The sequence below is a fragment of the Alternaria ventricosa genome (assembly GCF_023758065.1).
Source record: "Alternaria ventricosa strain BMP 2768 chromosome Unknown scaffold_33, whole genome shotgun sequence".
Lineage (NCBI taxonomy): Eukaryota > Fungi > Ascomycota > Dothideomycetes > Pleosporales > Pleosporaceae > Alternaria > Alternaria ventricosa.
In genome coordinates, this window is record NW_026055713.1 from 56,179 (window position 1) to 80,580 (window position 24,402).

Consider the following 24,402-nt stretch of genomic DNA (forward strand, 5'->3'; position numbering starts at 1 on the left):
GCTAAACCCCCTAACCTTAACCCTATGCAACCCCGCCCGCCTAAACGCATAATCAAGCGCCCACCTAATAGCCTCAGTCCCATACCCCCTCCCTTGGTACATTGGCAGGATATCAAGCCCAATCTCCGTATTGCGGTGATGTTGTTTATGGGGCGGCAACATATCTAAATGGATCTCGCCGACGGCTGTGCCGTACTCCTCATCCACTACCTCCCCGTTCTTTCGCCTTGTTGCGAACATTCCTTCGCGATCCACGTATCTCATAGAGAGCGTTTCTGGCGGGTGAGGCAGCCAGATAATGGCAGCCAAAAGGCAGTCGTTTTGGACGCCTTTCATGAATTTCTCGGAGTCGGCAGGGCCCGGCAGTTTGATGTTGTCGAAGTTGCTGTTTGCGTAGCCGGTGTGGTCGGCGCTGAAGGCGTGGAAGACATCAATGTCGCAGGCGCGGATCGCGCGGTAGTGGAGGCGTTGGCTGGACCAGGGGTTTGGTTGGGGTGGAGGGTTTGGTGGTGGGAATGACATTGTTGTAGTTATTTGGGGCGTTGCAAGATTCTTGGGATCACAGGGGAGGATGTGATTTCTCGAGAGTGAGGTGCGTGTGGAGATGTATCACTCGGTAATGTTGCTGCCTCACGATAGGACTATTGTATAGAGTTGGCGGACGCCTGAATCTACGCCCTTCACGTGATTGCGCCCTTCATAGTCGCAAGAGCTGGGTGGAGCAATGCGAGATTAGACTTTGCTGAGATGGGAAGGTGGGAAGGCGATACGGAAGACATGGATTGATCCACCTCGTTTAGCACTACACTTACAAGGGTGCTATGACAACTTATGATATACATGTGCGTGATTACTCATAATAAGCAGATAGTTTTCTACAATCCGTCGATGCAAACGTGAAGAATGTCAGATGGAAGAGCGATGAAAAGACTATTTATTTGCTCTCACAACGAAATTTCCCCTCTCCAGGTACCTTCGGTCAGCCCAAGAGTCTCGATACAATGCTGCCACCTGGGGCCACCCCTCTCTTTCCGTCTCAGGTACTGTAGCAACTTCTGCCTCCTGTGCACCAGCAATTGCAGGTTCCGCTTGTTGTGCTTGTCGCCCTTTCCTCGGGCTTGTAAGAAGTCGGCCAGGGTCTTGATTTTTGCTGTCAAGATGGCGATCTGGACTTCGGACGACCCAGTATCAGGCCCGACGCGCTTTGCAGTCGCTGCAACGTTTGTTTCTGGGCGCACGGCACGGACTTCTTCGGCACCTGACCGGCTCAATGATGGCGCCTTGGGTGGGAATATCTTATCGGTGTTGTGGCGCCCGAATGTCTCTACACAGCGTGTGATGTTCACGCGCATGCGGTCTTTGCTCGATCCGTTTTCGAGAGCGGTGATGCGGGCGATGGCCTCAGCGGCTCGAGCATGGTCCTTCTTGCTTTGCTCCTCGATCTCTTCGGCCGACAATTGGATTGCCTGCGTCTTGCCGAATATGGAGTTGGACCATTTAGTTGTGGGGGCCGTGGTCTCCTCTGGGATTATACCCAGCGGAACAGCCAAGTCCTTGCTCCTGTCCAGTTGTCGCCTAACAGTCTTTGGCTCGAAGGCATAGTTGAGGTGTTTCCGGTCTTTGGGTATCTTTTTGCCCTCTTCATATGTAATTGGCTTTCCAGTGTCGAACGACTCTACGAATGGCGTTGCAACACCGCGGACTGGGTCTCCGAGGCTCGCTACACGGCCTTGTTCGAGCTCAGCGCGGCGCGTGAGGTTGGCAGCCTTCTTCCTATTCCGCTGAGCGACAATATAGGGATCATTCGCGAGGCGCTTCTTCTGTCGCTCGGCTGACTCGGCGTATAGGTGCGATGTGGAGGCGAAAGTTCGGATGGGGAGGGTGAGTTGATTGGTGGCTGAGAAAGCTGGAGAGAGGTCAGTACAAGCGGATGATCGATAACAACCTGTACATACACGTCGGCGCCCGCAGGCACGACAGGGCTGGTATTCGCGGCGGCATTGCTGGCTGCACTCTCGCTGCCACCACCCTCGAATCTTTTGCGGATCCATGGCCGGCGACTGGTTTTGCCGATGCCGGCGCGTCATTGCGCTAGTCCGCTTACGGCTAGCACCTCCCACCACGATGCGAATATCGCGAACACGAAAGTTCGTCGACTCAGTCTCTCGCACGCAACCCGACAACTCCTGTATACCGACCAGCTCGTACAGCGCCAAACCGTCAAAATGGCTCCTTCCAACCTCCCCGCCATCTTCAACCCCACCCAGCAGGACATTGAGATGCTCCTCGCTGCTCAGTGCCACCTCGGTTCCAAGAACCTCCAGGTGCACATGGAGCCTTACCTGTGGAAGACCAGGCCCGACGGTGTCAACGTCTTGAACATTGGCAAGACCTGGGAGAAGATTGTCCTGGCTGCGCGCATCATTGTCGCCATTGACAACCCGGCCGACAGTACGTTCGCTCGCGCAATTCGAGATGTATAATCTTGAAGGATGCGATTATTGGCACACGCAGACTTTGGCTGACACTGAATGAATAGTCTGTGTCATCTCTGCTCGTCCCTACGGACAGCGTGCCGTCCTGAAGTTCGCTTCCCACACTGGTGCCACTGCCATCGCCGGTCGCTTCACCCCCGGTAACTTCACCAACTACATCACCCGTTCGTTCCGTGAGCCCCGCCTGGTCATCGTCACCGACCCCCGCACCGACGCGCAGGCCATCAAGGAGGCTTCCTACGTCAACATCCCCGTCATTGTAAGCATTCAGTTTCGAATATGGGGAAGGGTCAGGGGACTAACATAGAACAGGCCCTCTGTGACGGAGACTCACCCACCGAGTACGTCGATGTCGCTATCCCCACCAACAACAAGGGACGCCACGCCATCGGTCTCATCTGGTGGATGCTTGCCCGTGAGGTCCTCCGCCTCCGCGGTACCCTCGCCAACCGCGAGACTGAGTGGGACGTCATGACTGACTTGTACTTCTACCGCGACCCCGAGGCTGAGGAGAACAAGGACAGCGCTGGTGTCGAGGAGGCCAAGGTCCCCGGTGCCGATGAGGTCGGTGCTGGCCCCGTCGCTGACGGCTTCACCAGCGAGTGGGAGGTCTCCGGCGCATCTGCCGGTGCTTTCACTGCCCAGGCTGCCGCTGCCCCTGGCACCAGCTGGGACGCTGACACTGCCGACTGGGCTGCGTCTGGCGATGCTCAGACTGGCAACGAGGGCTGGGGTGCCGAGACCGCTGCCCCCGCTACCACTACCCAGTGGTAGATGTCTTGACCCGTTTCGTCGATGCTTCTCTTACATACCCTGTCTTTGACAACCTGGCATGTGCCGGCGGCGTAGGAGTAAAAAGGAAAAGGAAATATGAGACCATTTGACAACGACTCAAAGATACAACCATGCTATGTCTGGAAGGGGATGTGTTGAGGGATATGATCAATGCTACGCGCTTATGAGGGAAAGATATCCATACTATGTATGGGGGAAAGCCCTGTGCTGGCGATCGGGTTGTACTTAATTGGCGCCCAGTCCTTCAATGCGAACCTTGCTTCATGACCATTCTGACTACAACTTCCCAACCTTGCCATGCCTTGATGTGAAGTGAAGACAGCCGGACCCACCTTTCTCTACATTGCGCCCCCAGAATATTGATCTTCAGGCGGAGTGCATGTGTAAGAGATGAGTCGACGACCATACGACTGGATGTCGAGCCGCCATGTTTGTGAACATGAACAGCACCGTCGCGCGAACCAAGAAGTACGGCATGCGCGGGCTGTAAGCAAAGAGGAGTATAGGAGGAGACAAGCTTCAGGCTTCTAGAATGCGCATTACCCACGCTGATGATCCCTGCGCTAGCGTTGCCGTAGCCCGAGGCTTGTACGCGTCGCCCGGCATCGTCGGCCATCTCCCGCCTCCTTGTGCGAACATCACCTCTTTGAGCTGTGTCGTGACTTCTCTTCCTTTTTGTCTTCGGTCAACGTCACCATGCGTCCTTTTGCTCTTCTCGGTCTCTCGGCGCTGGCTGCAGCAGCCACCACTCCTCCGACAACATCGGATCTTGATCAAGTCATTGAAGTGGAGGCTGGCCGAGAATACACCGCGAAGTTGGAATGCGTAGGATGCCCGTTGCGTGCCTGGACGAGTCCTCATGAGGCCGAATGGCTGCATCCGGCACCAAAGAACTCTCTAGTGAGTGCACTCTGCAGCCCTGAGAATGAATACGACTGACCACGATCAGTTGCTCAAGTTTGTCCTGACTGAGTTCAACGATGCGTTACTTCTCAACGATGAGCGCATATTCCCTCTCGATCCTATGACTCTCAACATAAACGCGAAGCAGGTCACCACCGAGGTGGAGCAGGAAGAGACGGCTGCGGATTCCGAAGACGCCTCAAATCCGAACAGACACCGGAGGATACTGTTCCCCCTACAATACGAGCATACCATCTTTCGCGCTGAGGAGCCTGAACTTTGGTGGCTTCAGTTCAATGTGACGGGCTTGCCCTGGGGAGAGAACGCTGAGCCAATCAAATTGGGCCAGAAGATTGTGCAGGTCTTGATGCGCAAGGAGTACGATGAGAACTTGATCGGCGAATACATACTCTCCATCGAAGACGTACAGGTCGTCTCCGTGAAGGACAAGTCGCAGCCGCCTAGGATGAAGTGCGGCAAACTGGCCATGATGCGAACAACTTTTGACCCACGTGAATGGGACGAGTACGGTAAATTTGGCACGTTGTCGAGGGCCTGGAACGCTTTTGTTGGCAGAATACAGGTTGGAAAGGATGCCCTACTTCTCCCGCTCTTTGCACTGCTTGCGGCTAGCCTCGTCATGGCACGTCGCCTGTTTCTGCAGAGACAGCAGGAAAAGCCTGGCACAGACTCTGAGGCCGAGACTGCTCTGTTGGGCCGAGATGCGCCTCCGCCATACGCAGACATACCTGTGATCAAGATTGAAGAGTATGATTAGTTCAACAAGTCTGGAGGCTGGAGCGCAATCAAATCAAGCGGGTCGGAGTCTTGCCCGTATCTCCGCGTTGCATTCGCCCTTTGTGCGCAAGCGGCATCTTGGCTCTATGTACCACCTCAATCTCGGGTTTCCGCTATCTTGCTTGTCTCTGCGCTCTTTTCATGCTTTTTGTTACACCGACATTCTTGCTCCTGCACCCCTCGGGCGCGCCCGGGTGAGAAGCGAGAGCGTTGCACAAGCTTGGTAGGTTTAGCCGACACATTCACCTGTTCAACCTCGACCAGGCGCCGCCGACTTGACTAGTGCTCTACTATACGCCTCTCTTCTATCGTTAAGAATGTCCGTCATCATCGAGCAATACAACAAGGAATGGCCGCAGCAATTCGAAACTATCAAGTCGGAGTTGAAACATCACCTACAGGACATCGACTACCTCTCGATCGAGCACGTGGGTAGTACATCAGTGCCGGGACTTGTCGCCAAACCTATCATCGATGTTGACATCATAGTCACTCGCGAAAATGTTCAGCCTGCTATCGACGCTCTCATCGAGAAAGGGAAATTCGATTACCTGGGAGAGCTGGGGATTGTCGACCGTCATGCCTTTAAAGACCCTAACCAATCCAATCGCCACAACGTTTACCTGTGTGTTGACGGTGTTGCACAAACGCGCAACCACCTCAGCTTGCGAGATACGCTACGCTCTGACAGCGAGTTGAGGGATGAGTACGCGCGAGTGAAGCTTGAACTCGCGGCAAAAGCCAACAACATCGTCGACTATATGGTCGCCAAGGGAAACGTCATTCAGAAGATTCTCAAAGCCTCAGGTGCCTTCACAAAAGAAGAACTCGCAGCCATCGCCCGCGCAAACGTGAAGGGCGAGCGTTTTGGTGCTATCAAAACACCCCGTCTGCTCCTCCGCGAGTTCGTGATGAAGGACGAGGAAGGCTACTTTCTTCTCGAAGGAAACGAGCAAAACGCACGTTACCAGGAGTGGCCCCTACGAACACGCCAACAAGCTCGTGAGCTCGTCTTGGAGAATATCCGCAACCACAACGACGTGCCGCGAACGAAGTACGAACTCGCCGTCGAGACGCTCGACGAACAATTCATCGGCCGCGTCGGCGCCAAAACATCTCAAGCCAACTCCGACTCCCTTCCAGGAGAATCGACTATCAAACCCGTCACCCACGCCAAACTCTGGTTCTCCTTCTTGCCGTCAATGCAAGGACAGGGATACGCGACAGAGGCCATGACTGCTTTCATCGATGCTCTGAAAGAAAGACTTCAGAACCAAGGGAAGTTGGAGATGGAGATTGAGTGCGATCCTAGGAATGAGGGAAGTTGGAAGTTGGCGGAGAGGCTGGGGTTTGAGAGACATAGCCTGACGAAGGAGAAGACTCAGATCAAGGGCGAGTGGGTGGATAGTCTGGTTTTGAGGAAGATTGTTGGGGATGTGTAAGTGATCGAGTGTTGATGTGTACTTGGAGGTAGTGCTAACTAGTGATAGGGCGTTTGCGTCGAAGCATGTAAGGAGAGGAAGTAAGGTTAGTAGCAGTATGCGGTTGAGTGCCACGGAACTTTTTGAGAGCTGTCTTTGACGACCTCCCGAACGTGTGTTGTGGATCGGTGACGGCATGACCTCTTGGTCTCAGTGTACTTCTGGGTACGCTCCAGGCGGATACTTGATGCGGTATGAGAAAGCAGAAAGTTGGTTTATGCCCCTCACTCCAGCCACAGTTCCATTGATACTTCATGCTTAAACACCCCAGACGTGACTCTAACCCACGAACCCAACTAACACAAACCATGCACTTGAACGAGACTTCCAAACGAGCGACTGAATCGATACATCAAAAGAGTGTGGAGTTGCAAGACCAATAGCAAAACAATATATACACCAAAACGGACCCCTCCTCGAGACAAACTCAGTAGTATTTCGACTACAATCTCTGCGACCATGCCACCCGACGACTAAGCCCAACCGCTACCTCGCTCGCCCCTACCACTTCATCATTCGCCCATCTAGATAGGCGTAACAGCACTAATATCAATCAAAGTAATCGGCTCAAGATCATTCGGCGTCGGCGCCGCATCTCCCACTCCACCATCCGTAGTCGTAGGAAGCGTGATCAACGTAATGGGCGCCAGACCATCGCTCGACCCCGTAGTCGCAGCCGCCTCGGTAGGCAGCGTGATCAATGTGATCGGCGCAAAATCATCGCTGGTCGTCGCTGGTGCGCTCACGTCCGTGGTGGTGATGTTGGGGAAGGTTTGGTTGGCGGAGGAAAAGGCGGAGGGGAAGGCGGTGACGGTGACGGTTAGGGTTGTTGTTACGGTTATGGTATGAGCACCGGACCAGGACTTTGTTCCCTGCAGAGGTAGAGGTGCGAAGTCAGTATTTATCTCACATGCACTTCGTACACTCATGACTTACCCAGTGTGCGTTGCGGGGGTGGATGTCGGGTGTTAGGCGTTTGAGGGGCACTACGAGGGCGAGGGAGGTGGGGAGGAGGGGGAGCAGGAAGAGGGATTTCATGATGGTGGTAGAGGAAGAGAGGATTTGGAGTGAAAGCGGAAGGTGGTGGTTGATGAGATGATGGGTAACATGGGGAGGATGGGATATATAGTCCTTCTGGCCTTGTTGGAGTACGTCAACTTGAAGCTGGATGCACAGAGGGCAGGATTACGACGCGTAAACCCACAGGTTTCTCCTGAAGGAACCAAGCCACGGAGTACACTGAGTATGCGCCTCTCAGACGCCTTCCGCTGCTTCACGCAGGTCGCTGTACGCGTATCCAATACAACCCGTTATATGTCTGTAACGACACGTGTATTCACACGCCAAAACGTCAGAATGAAGCCTCTCGTTAAACTCCTAGTATCATTTGTGATCAGGGTGTCTCCTCAAGTCAGCTCGAACCAACGTAGTCGCCAAGGCTGTGTACGCTGAACGGGCGTCGGACTTCGCATAAGCTGACACCTATCGGGACAGACTTGTACCCTGTAATTGCGCATATCATTCGTCTTACGGCGGACTTGTCGCGAAGTCCGTACTCGGCAGTTTTGAGCGTTCGGTGTTGTGGAGAGCGCTGACGTGGGGGCGAGACGACAGGTAGACTGTTGCTAGCGTAGTGGACTTTGACGCAGGTGCATGTGGCCTGGAAGTGGCTTCTACAACATTAAACTGGTGTCTCTTCAGGTGTTGAACAGCTTCGATGTATTGTCGATGGGAATATGACAAACACATTACCCAAGTAGACACGGAGGTGATGCCACGGTGCGATCTAGCTGATAGTCAAGTTCGCAAGTCAAGTCAGGATTCACTTTCAGCTACCATCGCAGTAGAGTTCCCATGCTGAAACAATGGTAGTGTGCTTCGTTGTGATATGCGACAAGCTGTCGATGTTTAGGGCAAGGTGAGAGCTGGCACGTGCCTGAGCCCGGGCAGCTCTTCCCCACTCTGCGCATGATGTCATCAATTTCTTCTATCCGCACTTTCTCACATCTGACTCTTCTTCCACCTTTCAATCGCCGCAAAACTGCACAGGACTGGTTTGACTGCCCTTGCTCATACGATCCAGCAACAGAACTACGTTGCCACTTCTACACCAGCGGTTAGATGCCGCATCCTTCCTCATCTTCCATCGAGCTTCACCTGCCTTCTACCGCGTTTTTCCATGTGCAACTGCAAATGCGAATTGACCATGCAGAAACATCAGCACTTGAAGACTTACGGAAGCGGCCTCAAGAAAATCGTGATAGCGGAGCCTGATGGAAGTAGCCAACGCGGAAGCTGCATACTTCACCAGCAACATCTGAGTTTGCAACATGTGCCTGTTTACATATACCGTGAAGTATTCCCTAGCCTCGAGATGTCTTAGTTCGGAGTCAGAAGGCTACGACCAATGGCGACGCAATCGTAATCAGTGAAGCCGGATTTTCCCACAGGACGGACCGAACGGCGCACGTACGCGCTGCGAGACAGGAACGTTCGACGGCACGAGATTTCGTGAAGCAAGGTATCTTCACACATGCTTGATATCGGTTTGTCAGAGCCCTACCTGTGACAAAAGCCGGGTACACCTGTAGGGCGTACATTCACGAGGCTCTCGCGGGTACCATAGAATGTACGCCGATATCATCACTCTTGTTAGCTGCGGTCATCTGCATGCTCATCTGCTTCAATGGTATTGTCATATTGGTGCGTTTGCGACGTACTTAGTTCATATAAGAGCAGCTCCGGTAGGCTATTTTTCTTTCCAGCATAATTTCCACTATTTACAAGAGAATCATCAACTATATCCGTTACGAACAAATAGTTACCATGTCTACATCTTCGAACCCAGATCTCGACCATGTCGATAACACCACACATGGACCTGTCCGACCAGCTAAGTCCGATGGACCTGATTCAGAACGTTCTGTGAACGCGATCCCGGTCATGGACCCCTCACACCCGGATTACCCTCCGCTTCATCACACCCCGGATTATTCTCCACAGCCTCATGTGAGCCTCGCAAGTGCAGACGCAGATGAATCTGTGGTTCGGAAAGGGCATCCGGCTGACACGGTGCCTGCTGGTCAGCTACATGGCGACACTGCACCGCAGACGGCTGACTACAAGATAATCAAATTGAATCCCCCTAAGGAAGCCGAAAACGTCGAGAAAGCCCTGGAACCCGACAACTCGGATGACTCGGATGAAAGCGCCGATTGGGATAAGAAATTCCCAGCTGGCATCCCACGGCTGGCTGAATACATGGCTCGCGTGCCTGAGCGGGCTATTTTCCGTACCTTCCGAACGCTCGGCGTGCAGAATCTCCTCTTCATGCAAGCAGAGATCGACTATCTGGAGTGGAAGCTTCATAATGTGATGACCAATTTCAGAGAGGGAAAAGGCGGCATCACCAAAGAATATGCCACAGATTGGGCTTGGAATACAATGGAGGATTCCGCCAAACCACAGCCCAAGCAGTACCATTTCATCATGCAGATTCGTGAGAAGCTTGAGAAATACGGTAAACTTATCATTCAATCTGTGTGACTATGGCGCTAACCCACGTATAGAAGAAGCACTTCTGCGGCAACATATGCTCGCCAAGATCGCAGCGCCCGATCATTTTGATCTCGACCAGATTAAATCCTACAACGTGTCTCGCGCTACACGCGATAACTGGATTTTTCACCACAAACCTCTTTATGGCCTTCCTGAAGACTGTGTCAAATATGATCGGTTCCATGGACATGTAGCTACGGACCTGATCTCACTCAAGTCCCGCGAATTCAGCGACTACTTTACTTTGTGGGTCTGCGAGCGGTCACTTACCATAATCAGAATTTTTGGGAGATTCTTGGAAAAGTCTAAGTTCGGTGGCAGTCCAGTAATTTACGACAGCACTCTCAGAGAGTGCACCCATGTCTTCACGGCAGTGCTTGCGAGTCTAGTGCCTGTCGCTGTTGCATACATCTCTCAGCAGGAAAGAGATATGTCCCAAATTGTGGTCATGGCGTCGACAAACCTTCTGTTATCGGGCTGTATGGTCTACTTTGCGGACGCGGGAAAAGTGTATCTCTTCCTCGCTGGTATCTTGTAAGTATTTTGCGAAAGACGTAGGTAACGTGAACTGACTGCCGCACAGGTTCTCCATGTTTCAGTTGTTGATGATTTCGAAACAATAGTCAAAGGTGGAGGAATTGCCGTCTTGTACGCATGTCTGAATGGAAGTCAGCTGGGCTGACAGCGCTACATGGTTATCTCTATGTTTTCGTTGCAAGGCGCACTAGGAACTGCAGTCTTTCCTTCGTAATCAGCGAACTCAATAGCTCAATGTCATTTATGTTTTCTGCAATCTTCTTGGGTCTGATCAAACAAACACAAGCTACGTCATTACCCTTCTCCACACGTCTCTACTGGTCCGTGGGGATTCCACGCCCTTCACTCCGACTTGCGCAAGCTTGCGTCGGATCCACTTCTATACCCTCTCATTCTTTTCAAGGCTGACTACAACTTCTCACACTACCGAGGTGTCGGTTCTACACTCCAACGCTTAGAAGTACGCGACCAACTCCCCCAGGATCAATCAACATGGAAACGGCACCATTGGCCTGTGCCCAATTCAAACGCCGTTGCTTGAAGCCGTGTAGTGAGCGCAACCCACCCCAAGAAGCCCACTGTCCGATATGTACAGAGGAATACGATCGCAGTAGCCACAAAGCAATCCGCGTCGTTGTCCAGCCGCCCGCCCAGTGCAACCACGAATTCTGTCACGCCTGCCTCGAGAAGATCTTCGCCCGGCGCAAGACCCAAGACAACACCAACCTCTGTCCGCTATGTCGCGCCGTATGGTTCAAAGCCGAATATGAAAGCCTTTCGGCGCGCAGTCGGCGTTTGACAGAAGAGGCTACAGAGGTTCTTAGAGCGAGCAACTTCGCATCCGCACCTTCCCTCTTCGCGGGCGTGCCCGAAGGCCCTGCGGGCGAAACCATGGAGGACTCTACTATGAGAGATACGGATCCAATACTACAGCCTGCACGTATACCCCGGCCTTACGCACGAACTAGCCAGCCCCGTCCGCGTGCGACTCAGTCATCTGCTGCATCCGGAGATACTCGCTACAGCGGAAACTGGCGCACTGAGCCCGTCTTCACACATCGTGAGTTCCACGCCGCACTCGCCGCAGGACAAGCAACAGCCGGACGAACAGAGCCACCACCTACATCCTCAGGGCCTCACACACCTGCAACCTCTCATCCCACCCATCCAACACCCCAACCCTTCCAATTCGGCCAGCAACGCACCCCATTCCCAGCGCCCCCACAGAGAGCACAATTCAACTATCCCCCAGACGATTCAAACTCCACAAACTCCACACGCCAAGGCAAACAGAACAGAGCAGCGCCACCACATGCTTTCCAGTCGCTCGAGTTCCAACGGCGTTCAGCCAATCTGGATGCTCGCGAAGCGCGTCTGAGGGAACATGAAGGGGAGTTGAGGAGGATGCGTCAAGCGTTGGAGCGGCGGGAGCGGGATTTTAGTGCTTTTTGTGAAAGAGGTAGAGAGCTGTTTCGTGGTCGGGATGGGGGTGTTTGAGAGTGAGGGGTGCTGACGGATGGGAGAGGGCGAAGTTGTACAGGTTGTGTTTATACGCTTGTGAGGTTAGATGTGCTTGCTCCATGAAGCGGTGGTGCGATTGGGGTTTGTTAATAATGCGGGATGTCACTGTCCAAGAAGCTCAGACGACGAAAAAGGTCGTCTGGTGTCATGGGAATTCTAGAGATTGGCTGGATGGGAACATGATGCGGATATTCATCGGTAACCACAGTTGTAATTACAATGGATTCACTACTTTAGACCACTGGCATTTGCTAAAAAGTACAGCAAGAAGCGCTTTCACAATGGAATCGATTGACAAACAGATGCTCACACCTTGATAATATGGGAAGATAGCAAATCTTAACCTTAGTCCATGAATTTCTCCATTCGCAAGATGTGCAATGTCGACCCCGTATACTGGGAGAAGACAGACTTTATGATCGCGATTAGCTCACGATTTCATCAATTCCTGCATGAACTTCTGCCCTTCTACATCCTCCGGAAATTAGCGGTAAATTGCATCATCTCAGCGTGCAGTATATTCCTCTGCCTCTCAGCGCGCAGTATTTCCCTTTGCCTCTCCTCCTGCTTGCGCTCGAAAATGATACACAGAAGCTCATTGAGATAATGGCTTTGATTCCGGAGACGAGTCAGTGTTCCCCTGAGGGCGCGGTCTTCATCCTGGATAGTAGGATCTGGGCGTACGACTTGAAGAGCCAGGCTTAAGTGGCCCCCACCCTCAAGTGGAGGAATGGCGATTGTTTCGATGTTTTGCAAAATATTGCTGACTTCGGTTAAGTTGGCCCAGTGCCTATCGCGCTGTTCACGCTGTTGCGGACTGAGGACTTGTTCAGCTTCTTCCTCTTCCTCTTCCTCTTCCTCTTCCTCTTCGTCTTCTTCTTCTTCTTCTTCTTCTTCTTCCTCTTCTTCTTCATCTTCATCTTCATGTTCTTCTTCGTCTTCGGCGCCTGGCTGCGATGGGGGTAGTCCACCAAGCGCGCCACGTATGCATTGTCGACAAATAGGACAGTAATGGGCCTTATGCATACCGCTATTGACCCAACATTGTAAGCAGTCTCGGCCGAAAACGTGACTGCAATGTGTCCCTAGAAGCTTGATAGCTACATGCTGATCCTCGTCATAGTCCCCCTGGCAGATAGGGCATTCTGAATCGTGAAGTGTTTCGGAGGCGGATAACACTATGTATCGCTCGATCGTAGCCGGGGGAGGCGCGTTGATCTCAGTCCATATCGATCTTAACTGTGTCATGGCATCAACTATGTGTTGGAACATCCACATCTCGCAACTCTGTGAGCCATCGTGGGACGGCTGAGATGTATGATCGTCGTTCTGCTGGTGGGACATCTGGATAACGCTGATAGGTTCTGTGCGAGTTATGAATAGTTGTCTGAAGGTTGTTGTCGAGGTGTGTTGGTATGGAGAAGAGGTACTGCAGTGCTTGGTACAACTCTTATAATACTTCACCGCGAATTAAGCACCCACAGGCTCGAGTTCGACAACACTGTCCAGAACTCAAACCCATTGTGAGCCTACCGACTCAGGAGTGAAAGCCTATTGGGCTTCTCTTCTCTCGTCCAGCTGGTGTTGACAATGTTGAGACGGCAGGAGCGACGAGACGTGGGCATCTATTCACGAAGGCGGCCATGAACGAGGAAAGAAACGGCTCTCTCCATTACATGACTCACAAAAGTTCTTGTTGCATTGCATCGAAAGTTCTTGAGAGTTGGCACTCAACAACAATGAGTGGATCATGGCGAGCTGATGGTTAGTGGCTCGATAGAGTCGCGTAGCTTCGCAATGATCTCGTTATCGCAAGTAAAAGCATCTGCCACGTCGAAAAAGCGGAGCGATGAATCGTTGCGGTTGATGGCGACCTGATCAGGAATTTCCTTGCACGGCGGATATGTTATGGCAGTGTTGATGGCGCTCGCGACTGACCTCGGAACACCTGCTAGCCTTTCAAGCTATCACAGAACTGGGTTAGCGCAGTCGCTTCAAGTGCACCTGCATCCCTGTAGGCAAAATGTCGATCACGTTCAACTTTTGGCATCTGTCTATGTGATTCCCAGCGAAACGCGTCGACATTGAAACCGCGAATAGTACCTGACAATAACTTCTAAGTCCTCACTATTTTGATTCCAAAGATGACCGACTCGGCAAACAACTCGAACGTTGCATCTACCACACAGGCAGAGTCGTCCACCTCATCGTCACAAACACCCAACGCACAGCCAGAGTCTGCATCCTCATCATCGTCCGCACCGCCTCAGGCGTGCGCGCAATGCGGAAAGTCTCCAGACACGCTCAAGCAGTGCATCAAGTGCCACAGTGTAACGTACTGCAACAAAGACTGCCAGAAGGCGCACTACAAGGCGCACAAGAAAGCATGTCCTATGCTTGCGCAGGAGTACGTGAAACTGCATGAGCCGAAGATGGCATCAAAATCGAGTTCAAGTGCGCCAGGAGCAAGGGACAAGGGACTGCAGAAGTGGCAGGTATGTTGTCTATGTCTCACTCTAATGTTAAGTTGGTGCTAATGTCGATAGTTTGATACTTGAGTGTACGTAAAGGCGATGGTGGCGCGGCGGTTGACCGAGGAAGTGTCTCGATGGAACAAAGCTAGACGAGCGTGGAGCTAAGGTCAAGGTACTTGGAAACAAGCCAAAGCAACAAGACCCCAGAGCTCAAGGCAGGCCGTCGTAGTTCGCAGGCACAAGAGCTTGCTATGGTATTGACGTTTCTGCGGCTGGTTCTTGGTCGCAGACAATGAGCAAGGCGTATCGTCGAATGGACTTTGTAAGCAAAGCCTGACATCTGACAGTCAATGCACGGGTGGATCGGTCGCAGAATTGATAGCGAAGTTTTACGTTTGTAAACTATGGAATAAACCCTGAGCTCGGTAGTGGCGAGATGAAAATGCGCGCAACGGCAAGTCCCGTGACAAGCAGCATGGCGCTGATCATTAACTTAGGCTGCATCCAGCTAAAAAGAAGTTTTCACGGTTTTCCATTGCTGACAATCAAGAATCCGCTGGCCAAAAGAGACATCTCGATGGGAAGCCTAGACTCGCATGGCCCTTCGCCTTGTAGGGCAAAGCGTGTCGCGGCAGCTGAGTGTGGCTGCACTGTGTGACTGCGGGTAGATAGCTTGGAGGCTTGTCAGACCCATGCCAAAGACGCGCTGTAAGCTCGCACCAAAACGTTGGTGAGGGTTGGTGACTGTGGAGCGAATGGAAAACTTGTGCGTTTTGGCCATGAGCTGTGCAGAGACTGGCTGCGTTCTACGAGGCGATTGGCAGGGTGCGGCGCCGTACTCGTGTACGCTGGCTCCCCACGGGAGCCCTATGGGTGTGCGTTCAATTCGTATCAAACAGCTTCAGGACTAGCCCGGCTTGTCGTGCAGCAGGGAATCGACCCACCGAACAGTCGGCGCTGCAAACAACCAAACAACGGCAGCGTGAGGAGCGATGGATGGGCATGCTGGTGATGGAGCTAGGCTGCCATGTGTGCAGGGAGCAGCGGGTGCGGTCAGGCCATTTCGCTGGTGTGAATTGCTGTGGCCGCGAGGTCTAGATTTCAGCTGCTGAGACCCTGGGCCTCCAAAACACGCTAGCATCAACCGCAGCGAACATCGGGTATTCACTCCGCAAACCCAACCTAGCCCACCTGGCCCTCGCACTGCGTTGGCCTGGTCGCTCTGCTGTTACATTCATGTCTTGGACGCAGCGACCGTCTTCCCCAGGCGACCATCCACTCGTTTACCGCCAGCCCCTTCCACCTGTCAATACTTCCCACGCGGCCGTTACTGCCGCCGCGGCGCTACCGCGTTTGTACCTGGACGCCAGATCTTTCAGCCACGTCTCCGTGCGTCTGTTCATCCCACTTACCCAGCATAGCGTGATTGTGCGCGTTACCGGCAAACATCTCAGACCCCGTTGGTCATGATGACGGGCTTCCAGTCCTCGTCACATCTTCTACAGCCATCTGACGCTGATAATGCCCCTCCTCGCTTTCACCAAGACTCCCACCAAGCGCTCCAGCCCAACTCCATCCCACCCACTCCGGATGAAGGCATAGATGCGGGTCCCTGCCCCGACATAGCGGTTCCCAACGATATCTCTTCGTTTCTCGACGCTTCTCTGCCGCAGCCTTTCCCGCTGGCTTCCGCCTTACCCCAGCCTCTTAGGACTCCCACCATCGAGGACCGGCCGCAGCTTGATCTGACCCTCAACCTTCCTCAAAGCAACTTCTCGCTTCCCACGTCCACGGTCCTTAGGAGTACGCACAACCTGCGTCTACCCTCGTTTGATGTACTAGGCATTGCTGCGCCCCACCCTGACCGTATCCCACAGCAAGCACACCACTCCTTCTCTCCACTAGGCGCTGGACCTCTGTCGAAGCCAGAAGACCCTCTCCATGCGCTCAGCCCACCACTCGACTTCTTCAGCCACGCCAACGGGGCCAGTCATACCCCCGTTACCAGTCCCAAGGAAGCTAGAGCCCGCGTCGGACATCTTGTGTCCACTCACACGCCTCCCTCGGATACGGAGCCGGGGACGATCAGTTGGGGATCCTTTGTGAACCCACGCACGGTTGGGCTGGGTTCGCCTCCAAATTCTGAGCCAGGGGTGTCACCAAATCTGAACATCACTGCCAGCGCCACAGCTCCCAGTCAAGCGCCCATAATCGTACCGACCCACGAAGAGTTCAACGACGAGTTCAGCGACGCGCTGAGGATGGCAGCGTGGATAGAAGAGGCAAAAAGCACTATCAGTGAGTACTTCCGCACCCCAGTGACGCATAGTCCCGTGTACTAATTAGCTTAGTCAACGAATCTGGATGTCTGGAGTTGGATTCAGTCAAGATTCTGTCTCACGCCTTGCCTTGTCCGTCAACATCAGGCCACATCTTCGGCCAAGTCATCGCTTCTATCCATGACAGATCGTCAACGCAAACCTCGTGGATCAATGTATTCCACGCCCTTCCTGGTCGTTACACGCTCATGGATCTGCCAAAGTCACCTCCATCCACTCCTGGTCCTGCTGTCGGAGGAGATTCGTACTTTACCAGCAAAGTCTTTGACAGCGCGGTCGCTATTCCAGACTATCAACTCGATTCGAAACTCCTGCCCCCATCGCCTCGACCCGTCGTGCCACCGGGGAGCATCAATGTTTCGATTGTAGAGCGATACATTCCGCCTACTAACACTAATGAGTTTGCTGAGATGTTCACGTTCCGGGGTAGATCTCTGCTGTACGATCGCCTAATCGAGCTTTCTAGCGATGACGGCGTCCTTCTATTCATCTATCCGACCAGGACAGGTGCGAGGACCTTTACGCAGCAGTACCTCGGACCAATTCTCGACCCACTCTTACGTACCGTAACGGTAGTCCACGATCTCCACTCAGAGCTAGGAAGGAACCTAGGTCAAATGAGTTCAGTCAATTACCTGGACGAGTACAACCACTTGGAAGCGCAAGTCCGGAAGTTCTGTGGAGCAATGGGTGAACGACACAACAATGAGAGAAGAGCACATTATGAAGTCATCCACGCCGCAAAAGAGGAGATTCTAATGCAACGGTCAGCTTGGGCGGACGATTGGTGGATCAAGCAAGAGAAACCCCGTATACGGGAGATAATCACCAAGTACTTCAGCAAGTCGAAGAAGCTCCCAAGCTCCGAGATGAGCGCTGCAACACTGATCCAGGCCGTTCTCGAGGGCGTATCGGAACGGGACTACCATAACGGTGAGCCCACGAAGGGTGTGGAAGTCGGTGTCTTTATCGTGAAGAAGACGAAGGCGGTGGCGAAAGCCCAGAGGGAACCATGATGAAGAATTACGCTTTTAGATGACGGCACTGAGTATTGAGCGCGAAGGCAACGAAGTTACGCGTGAACGACGATCATGATCTCCAGTTGCGATGATCTTAGATTTTCGCATAGCATTGCGCGGCGTTAGCGGCATGGAACGAGCGAGCCCTGTCTGGAACAGTATAAAAGATAGCGAGTGATTATAGTAATAATACCCAGTAACGACTTCCAAATCCGTGTTTCCAAGTTTTGTACAGCGTGATTCTTCATGTTGCTTCTATTCTGGCAAGTTTACCCTCGCGTTGCCAAGACGCTAGCGCGAAAAACTGCCCTTTGCTCACCTTGCGGGTGTCGCTCTGGCTCACGCATCATGTAGACGGAACTTCAAGCACCTGGATTGTGCACACCGCTTCGAACACTAGACGCGCTTTTTCATTCTCAGAAGCGAGCTCGCAGATTACGGTCGCTCATTACAGGTACGCGCTCTCGAGGTCCCTTCACGTGTTGCGATGGCGCTAGCCACTTTTGTCATCCATAATCAAGATGAGGGTACAAGAACAGCAGGAGTGACTTTACCGTGGTCTTTTGCACAGTCTGCTTGGATTTGCCTTTCATCTTCAAACAGTCTTGCGACGACGACGACGACGCGTTTATATGTCTTCGCAAGACTAATTTGAGTACAGTGTACTGGGAAAGCACATCGCGACAAGTCTAGAACCTGCTACCCAGCGCAGGCTCGTGGCCATCGGACGACTTCAACTCCAACATCTAACAAGGAAGTTTGTGGGAGAGCCACGAGATTTTCAGGATGCATGTAAGTAACACCATCCAAGACTCAAGTCCCATCTCCCAAGATCACTATTCCAATCACATGACGTCCATTCCGCATCCGCATCCTCATCTCATCCTTTCCCTTTTACCCGACACATTTAAAACTACCAAGAACCCTCTGTAGCGCCATCCTGCGTCCATTTGCTAACAAGATACTCAGATCAAAACCCCCCAATCCGCGCTCCTCTCCAACCACGAAGTCCTGCTGCACCTCCGCCAAGAAGACGCAGAGTACACCGGCGCTGATGAGACGGGGAGGAAAAGGAAGAAGCCATCTGGGTTGACGCATATATTAAGAGATGTACGCTATTCCATACCATCCATCCATCCATCCACCCATCCAGCCAAGACACCACACTAACCCCCCACCCCCCAGGGCCTCGCCTACCTCCAAACCGCAGAATACACAACCTCCTCCCTAGCCGACGCGCACCCGTCGCGACCCCGAACGCTCTACCGCGGTCCTCATAGTTTATTCCGTGCCCTGGCGCCGAAGTACCGGTTGAACAAGGCGGAGTATCTGCAGTTGTATAATTTGAGACCGACGACGCAGGTTACGTTGGAGTTGATTGTTGAGGAGGTATGTATCCTCACTTTATGGCCTGTTGATGAATTGACTGTCTTTTGTGTAGATGGCTAACACATGCGCAGGCGGGTACACGGTTCACGGAGGATGAATTGCATGATATCTTAGCTATTATTCAGCAGGTGTTTGATGAGGAAGAGGGAATGATTCCGGAGGGCGTGGAGGATGTGGAGATGCCGAAGATTGCGAATAAGCTGCTCGGTGCTAATAAGAAGAGGAGGAAGGTTAAGCGGAAGGTTTGAGCCTGATGGACGATGAGAAGATGTAGCCACGAGGGGAGAATGAGGTGAGGTTCATGATAGCACGATGAAGATATTGTCACTGCACCGAGTGCGCTGGGAACGTCAACAGCACGGGGTTTATATAAGCACACCAGTCAGGACACATCAGCATTACAAGACAACACGATTGAAGATTTATGAACATGTGATTGTATGCTACCAACTGGCGGGTATCCATCCACCGCATCCCCATCATGCAAGCGTAAAAGGGACTTTGAAAACATAGAACTACAAGATGCCGAACCCTCGTACGCCACTCGCCTGAACAAAGCAAGCTCAAACCCATAACAACGCCGTACCCTCTTTTGTAAGAACATGGCTACAGATACAGGCGACAGCATCTAGTCCTTGCTCTTCTTCTTTTTCTTCTTCTCTACCTTCTCGTCGCCGTCATCGGCTTTCCGCTTCTTGCTGCTGTCCTTGCTGGACTTCTTTGCCTCCTTGGCGGCCTTCTTTGCTTCCTTGGCTTCGCGCTTTGCGGCGCGCTCTGCCTTTCGTGCCTTTTTGGCTTCCTTCTCTGCCTTCTTTGCGGCTTTGTCGCCCTTGGCGGCAGGCTTGTCTTCCGACTCGGAGTCTGATGAGTCCTTGGCATCGGCCATCTCCTCGTCGCTGTCGACTTCCTGTACCAGCTTCTTGGGTGTACCGTTGGTCTTGTCCGACTTCGACTTCTTGGGTGCAGGCGCATCGGCGGCTGGCTCGTCACCAGTAAGACCATCGGCGTCTGGGTTGTACTTCCGTGCCTCCTTGACTTCCCACTTCTTCTGTCCAAGTGTTGTCGCGTTGGCGTTGCCGGAAGGAATGCTCTTGAGCGGCTTGCCCTCGAGGGCGCGTAGTCTCCTCTCGATGGTGAGGCGTGCGTCGCGACCGAGCTGCGACTTCTCCTCTTCGGTGGGCTCCTTGGAGGTGTCCTCGGACGATACACCCCAGGTGCTCAGGGCGTCGACACGGAGACCCAAGGCGGACTTGGCGGCGAGCATACGAGCGATCTTGCCCTTGTTCTTTCCGGTCGCCTGACCGATAAGGGATGCGTGGTAGATGAGCTGGGAGAGTTAGTACGACGATCCACGTAGAGGGGAGAAAATACATACACCGTACTTGGGTGTGTCGTGCTTGGTCTTGAGAGCGCGGAAAAGAGCCTTCTCGGCACCGAGAATCTGGATGGTGGAACCAGGCGACTTGGCGAGGTTCATGAGGGATCCAGCGTGGGCGATGAGGCGCGCTCCAACAAGCTCTCCAACGAGAGCAGTAAGGTTAGGAGCGAGAGCTTGCATACGGTTGGAGAGGTAGGCGCCGAGGCTTTGACGGTGCTCGGTGAGGTCAACGACCTGCTCGGCAAGAGCTGAGGTCGCCTCCAGATCCTCCTCTGTGATCTCGGTACCCATGGAGATTTCTGCAGCCGCCTTGACAGCCGCCTCGATTTCCTCGGGCAGGATCTCGGAGAGGTCGCTCTCACGCGCCTTGGTTCGGAAGCCCATCTTAAGGACCACACGAGAGTAGGCGAGGTTGTCGTTGAGAACTGTGGCTAAAGTCAATGACAGGTCCAGGGGAACAGGCGTCTAAAAGGCTGGAACTTACTCTTAGCGAGCTCGGGGAAGTGCCAGCCGTACCATTCCTTGACACGCATGGCGTAGGTGTTGAGCTGCTTGTCGAGCACATCGAGCGATGCGATAGACTGGATAATCATGGTATCGACCTTGTCGGGCGAGAAGCGCAACTTGTGTCGCGACAGGGAGTGGGCAAGACCGAGTCTGGTCGCGGCTTCCTCAGAGGGCAGAAGATCGGGAAGGAGCGATGTCAGGTTTTCGCGGATGGCACGGAATACATCTTGGGTAGAAGAGTCTGATACGGTCTTGAGGGAGAGACCTGGGAGTTGCGCAATCGAGTTGGAGAGCTTGGGGTCGGCGACGGCCACTTGAAGGTGTTAGCTGCCATGTTCACTGCGCAATCTTAGGATATTCGTACAGGTAGCCTTGGTCTCGTCCTTCAGATCCTCCAAAAGCGACGACAGCATGGGCGTGACTTTTCCATCGTGGAGCGCGGCGGCCTGCTCGAGAGCGTCTACTGCGCTGCCGAACTTGGCGAACTTCTTGAGCTTGAGCTCCTCGACAATGCTAGAGGAGTTCTTGTTCTCTCCGCTGAGAAGCTTCTTGTCCTTGGACTTCAACAGGACGTAACCCGCCGAAGTCTCCGAGAGGATAAAAAGGCCCATTTTGCTGATTTCGGTCGTGGGGTAGGTCCAATGGCGATCGCGAAACGCAGCTACCCTCCGTGGTGAATTTGGACGTGGTGTGGGAAGTCGCGATGGGAGTTGTCGCAAGCTCGAGCAGTGCGCTTTCCAGCTAGAACTTTTTCCTGCGCTCGGGCCAGCCAGCCAGCGCTAACCCTGGAACACACAAGCTTGCTTTCTGGCAGCTAGTGACGAACGCCAGGCACATGCAGGCGAAGCAACTCGCGGCCATTGAGCTTACAGTATAATGATTTATTAATTCATCCAAAGCATCCCCGCCATGTCATCCGGCGGCGAGCGAAAGGTCTCGGGCTCCCTCAACCGCAGCACCCGGGGCGCGACTCCACGCCTCGCCGATCTGGGAGAGTCACCGCGGACACCGCTCCTACGCTCCATCTCGTCCACCTTCGGCTCGCCCGGTGGCTCCTTCCGCACTGAAGACGAGTACGTCGTGATAGAAGTCGGCTCGCGATTCGTACGTGGCGGCTTTCCCGGCGAAAGTGCCCCGCGATGCACCCTCCCGTTCGGGCCCGACGACCAGCGGAGGGTAGGCGACTACAGGCAGTGGGACCCCGAATATGCACAGAAGAGAAGAAAGCGGAAGCGGGACCAGGACTGGGGTCAAGAACATGAGCTCTACCGTATGGATCTGAGCAAGGTTGACATGGGCCTCGTGGAAGACAAGTTTGAGCGAGCCATGAGGGAAGCATACGGCAAATACTTTCTGCTGGACACGAAACCACGGCGGGTGCTACTTGCAATGCCACCGCGTATGCCGCATGCACTCATGTCGACTATCCTCGACGTGTTGTTCACAAGCTTCCAGGCCCCGAGCATCACCCTCATGTCAACACCGGTGCTGTCGACAGTGGCCGCAGGACTACGCTCAGCGCTGGTCGTGGATATCGGCTGGGCGGAAACACTTGTGACTGCGGTATGCGAATACCGCGAGGTCTCAGAAAGACGCAGTGTTCGGGCAGGCAAGCTGCTGAGCGAGGAGATGGCCAAGCTGCTGAACGCCGAACTTGACGACGCTGAGCCCAGCGCTACCAAGGCAGACGTGTCTTTCGAAGAAGCAGAGGAAGTCCTCACACGTGTCGGATGGTGCAAGCCCGTCCCCCGATCGAATCGACGAACCGTATACTTTCCCGCGCGAGAAGCTCCCGTATTGGAGGAGTTCGAAGACGCTATCGAATCACCGCCGCCTGCCGTCACCATACCCTTTCCGAAGCATACACCACCTACCGAACTCACGATATCATTCGCGTCGCTAGCCAAGCCCACCGAGAACGCTCTGTTTGCGCCCGAGTTGGCCATGCACGAGTTCGACGACGAAGACCTCCCACTACACCACCTCATATACCGCGCTCTCGTCCAACTTCCCATAGACGTCCGCCGACTATGCATGTCGCGCATCGTAATAACCGGCGGCGTGTCAAACCTACCTGGCCTCAAGACGCGCATACAGAAGGAGCTGGACGCTCTGGTACAACTCAAGGGGTGGGACCCGGTGAAGAGCTACGGCAGAGCGAGCGCACGTCGTGAAGAGAAGATGCGCAACCAAAAGGAGGACGTGGAGACGCGCCGACAGGAAGGCGAAGATACATTCCCCTCGTCACTCGACACCGATGCGGAGCCTGCCCCTATACCCGCAGCGCTGCAATCGCCCACGGAAGACCCCATAGACACCAAGTTCGCTCAGATGGCGATACGTCATGGCCCGCCGCCTGCTAGCTTGATTGGCGGCACGATCAGAGTTGTGGATACATTGGGCCCGTGGGCAGGTGCGAGTCTGATAGCACAGCAACGCATTAAGGGCATTGTGGAAGTTGAGCGCGAGAAGTATCTCAAAGATGGTCTACAGGGTGCTACACGGGAGAAAGAAGTTTCCGTCATCGCGCAGAGGCAGAGCATGGGCCCTGGATTGTCCAACAAAGGCGGAGAGAGAGCCAGTTGGACTCTGGGTGTTTGGGCATGAAGTGCGTGCGTATTGTCATTGAGCATGTTATTCTCTTTTGATACCCCTCAAATTATCTCGACTTTTCGCACTCCTAAACTACCTCTTGTTCACACAGTCTTCTAGTGTCCATTTGCAACAAGCACACACATACAGCTTTGGGCCCGTCACCACTGTAGCACAGTTATTCATAAGGTCCAGCTTGTAGATCAGGAAGTCCGCAAGCCCGCAAGTCCGCAGCTCAATAGCGTTCAAATGGGACCCGGGCTCCCATTGGCCGCTTTCTCATGTGGCTTTCAGCCTTCCCTACGTGGACGAACGGGCATGACGGTAGCTGTATCGGCATACCCCAATCATCTTCCAGATCCACCCTCCTCTACGCATTCGACTTCTCTCATAGGACCGTGAGTGTGACCCGCAAGGCAGTCAGGCATCTCTGCAAATCCGCAGGTCTTCTAAAGCACGAATCAGTAAGACCGCATTCGTATAAGCCATGTCACTTACCAGCGCACCACGCACCATGATTGGCTGGTAAAGATCGTTATATCGACCTGATGCCCGCATCCTCAAGCTTTTCGGTGTCCTTCTCCTGCTCCTTCTCGGTGATTTACCACAATGGCCA

General features: G+C 53.5%; 10 protein-coding genes across 10 annotated transcripts; 6 read left to right on the top strand and 4 right to left on the bottom strand.

Annotated features, from left to right (window-relative positions):
* Positions 1-944: 944 nt before the first annotated feature.
* J4E93_010602 (uncharacterized protein) lies at positions 945-2,001 on the bottom strand (the record flags this gene model as incomplete). The annotated part of the gene is made up of 2 exons (XM_049348480.1): positions 945-1,906; positions 1,956-2,001. 2 exons carry the CDS (start codon positions 1,999-2,001, stop codon positions 945-947), a joined length of 1,008 nt encoding a protein of 335 aa, XP_049194317.1.
* A 224-nt stretch (positions 2,002-2,225) lies between these two features.
* Positions 2,226-3,269, top strand: RPS0 (structural constituent of ribosome; the record flags this gene model as incomplete). Its single annotated transcript, XM_049348481.1, has 3 exons — positions 2,226-2,451; positions 2,540-2,754; positions 2,808-3,269. The coding sequence occupies 3 exons, from the start codon at positions 2,226-2,228 to the stop codon at positions 3,267-3,269; spliced, it is 903 nt and encodes a 300-aa protein (XP_049194318.1).
* An 842-nt stretch (positions 3,270-4,111) lies between these two features.
* J4E93_010604 (uncharacterized protein) lies at positions 4,112-4,971 on the top strand (the record flags this gene model as incomplete). The annotated part of the gene is made up of 2 exons (XM_049348482.1): positions 4,112-4,115; positions 4,208-4,971. The coding sequence occupies 2 exons, from the start codon at positions 4,112-4,114 to the stop codon at positions 4,969-4,971; spliced, it is 768 nt and encodes a 255-aa protein (XP_049194319.1).
* Positions 4,972-5,308: 337 nt separating this feature from the next.
* On the top strand, positions 5,309-6,433 carry J4E93_010605 (uncharacterized protein; the record flags this gene model as incomplete). Its single annotated transcript, XM_049348483.1, has 1 exon — positions 5,309-6,433. One exon carries the CDS (start codon positions 5,309-5,311, stop codon positions 6,431-6,433), a length of 1,125 nt encoding a protein of 374 aa, XP_049194320.1.
* A 563-nt stretch (positions 6,434-6,996) lies between these two features.
* J4E93_010606 (uncharacterized protein) lies at positions 6,997-7,401 on the bottom strand (the record flags this gene model as incomplete). Its single annotated transcript, XM_049348484.1, has 2 exons — positions 6,997-7,344; positions 7,396-7,401. 2 exons carry the CDS (start codon positions 7,399-7,401, stop codon positions 6,997-6,999), a joined length of 354 nt encoding a protein of 117 aa, XP_049194321.1.
* Positions 7,402-9,298: 1,897 nt separating this feature from the next.
* On the top strand, positions 9,299-10,653 carry J4E93_010607 (uncharacterized protein; the record flags this gene model as incomplete). The annotated part of the gene is made up of 3 exons (XM_049348485.1): positions 9,299-9,992; positions 10,042-10,276; positions 10,614-10,653. The coding sequence occupies 3 exons, from the start codon at positions 9,299-9,301 to the stop codon at positions 10,651-10,653; spliced, it is 969 nt and encodes a 322-aa protein (XP_049194322.1).
* Positions 10,654-12,556: 1,903 nt separating this feature from the next.
* J4E93_010608 (uncharacterized protein) lies at positions 12,557-13,133 on the bottom strand (the record flags this gene model as incomplete). Its single annotated transcript, XM_049348486.1, has 2 exons — positions 12,557-13,035; positions 13,127-13,133. The coding sequence occupies 2 exons, from the start codon at positions 13,131-13,133 to the stop codon at positions 12,557-12,559; spliced, it is 486 nt and encodes a 161-aa protein (XP_049194323.1).
* A 2,898-nt stretch (positions 13,134-16,031) lies between these two features.
* On the top strand, positions 16,032-17,917 carry J4E93_010609 (uncharacterized protein; the record flags this gene model as incomplete). Its single annotated transcript, XM_049348487.1, has 2 exons — positions 16,032-16,860; positions 16,914-17,917. The coding sequence occupies 2 exons, from the start codon at positions 16,032-16,034 to the stop codon at positions 17,915-17,917; spliced, it is 1,833 nt and encodes a 610-aa protein (XP_049194324.1).
* A 2,020-nt stretch (positions 17,918-19,937) lies between these two features.
* NOP58 (Nucleolar protein 58) lies at positions 19,938-21,805 on the bottom strand (the record flags this gene model as incomplete). Its single annotated transcript, XM_049348488.1, has 4 exons — positions 19,938-20,636; positions 20,685-21,112; positions 21,172-21,507; positions 21,559-21,805. The coding sequence occupies 4 exons, from the start codon at positions 21,803-21,805 to the stop codon at positions 19,938-19,940; spliced, it is 1,710 nt and encodes a 569-aa protein (XP_049194325.1).
* A 298-nt stretch (positions 21,806-22,103) lies between these two features.
* J4E93_010611 (uncharacterized protein) lies at positions 22,104-23,801 on the top strand (the record flags this gene model as incomplete). The annotated part of the gene is made up of 1 exon (XM_049348489.1): positions 22,104-23,801. The coding sequence occupies one exon, from the start codon at positions 22,104-22,106 to the stop codon at positions 23,799-23,801; it is 1,698 nt and encodes a 565-aa protein (XP_049194326.1).
* Positions 23,802-24,402: the final 601 nt, after the last annotated feature.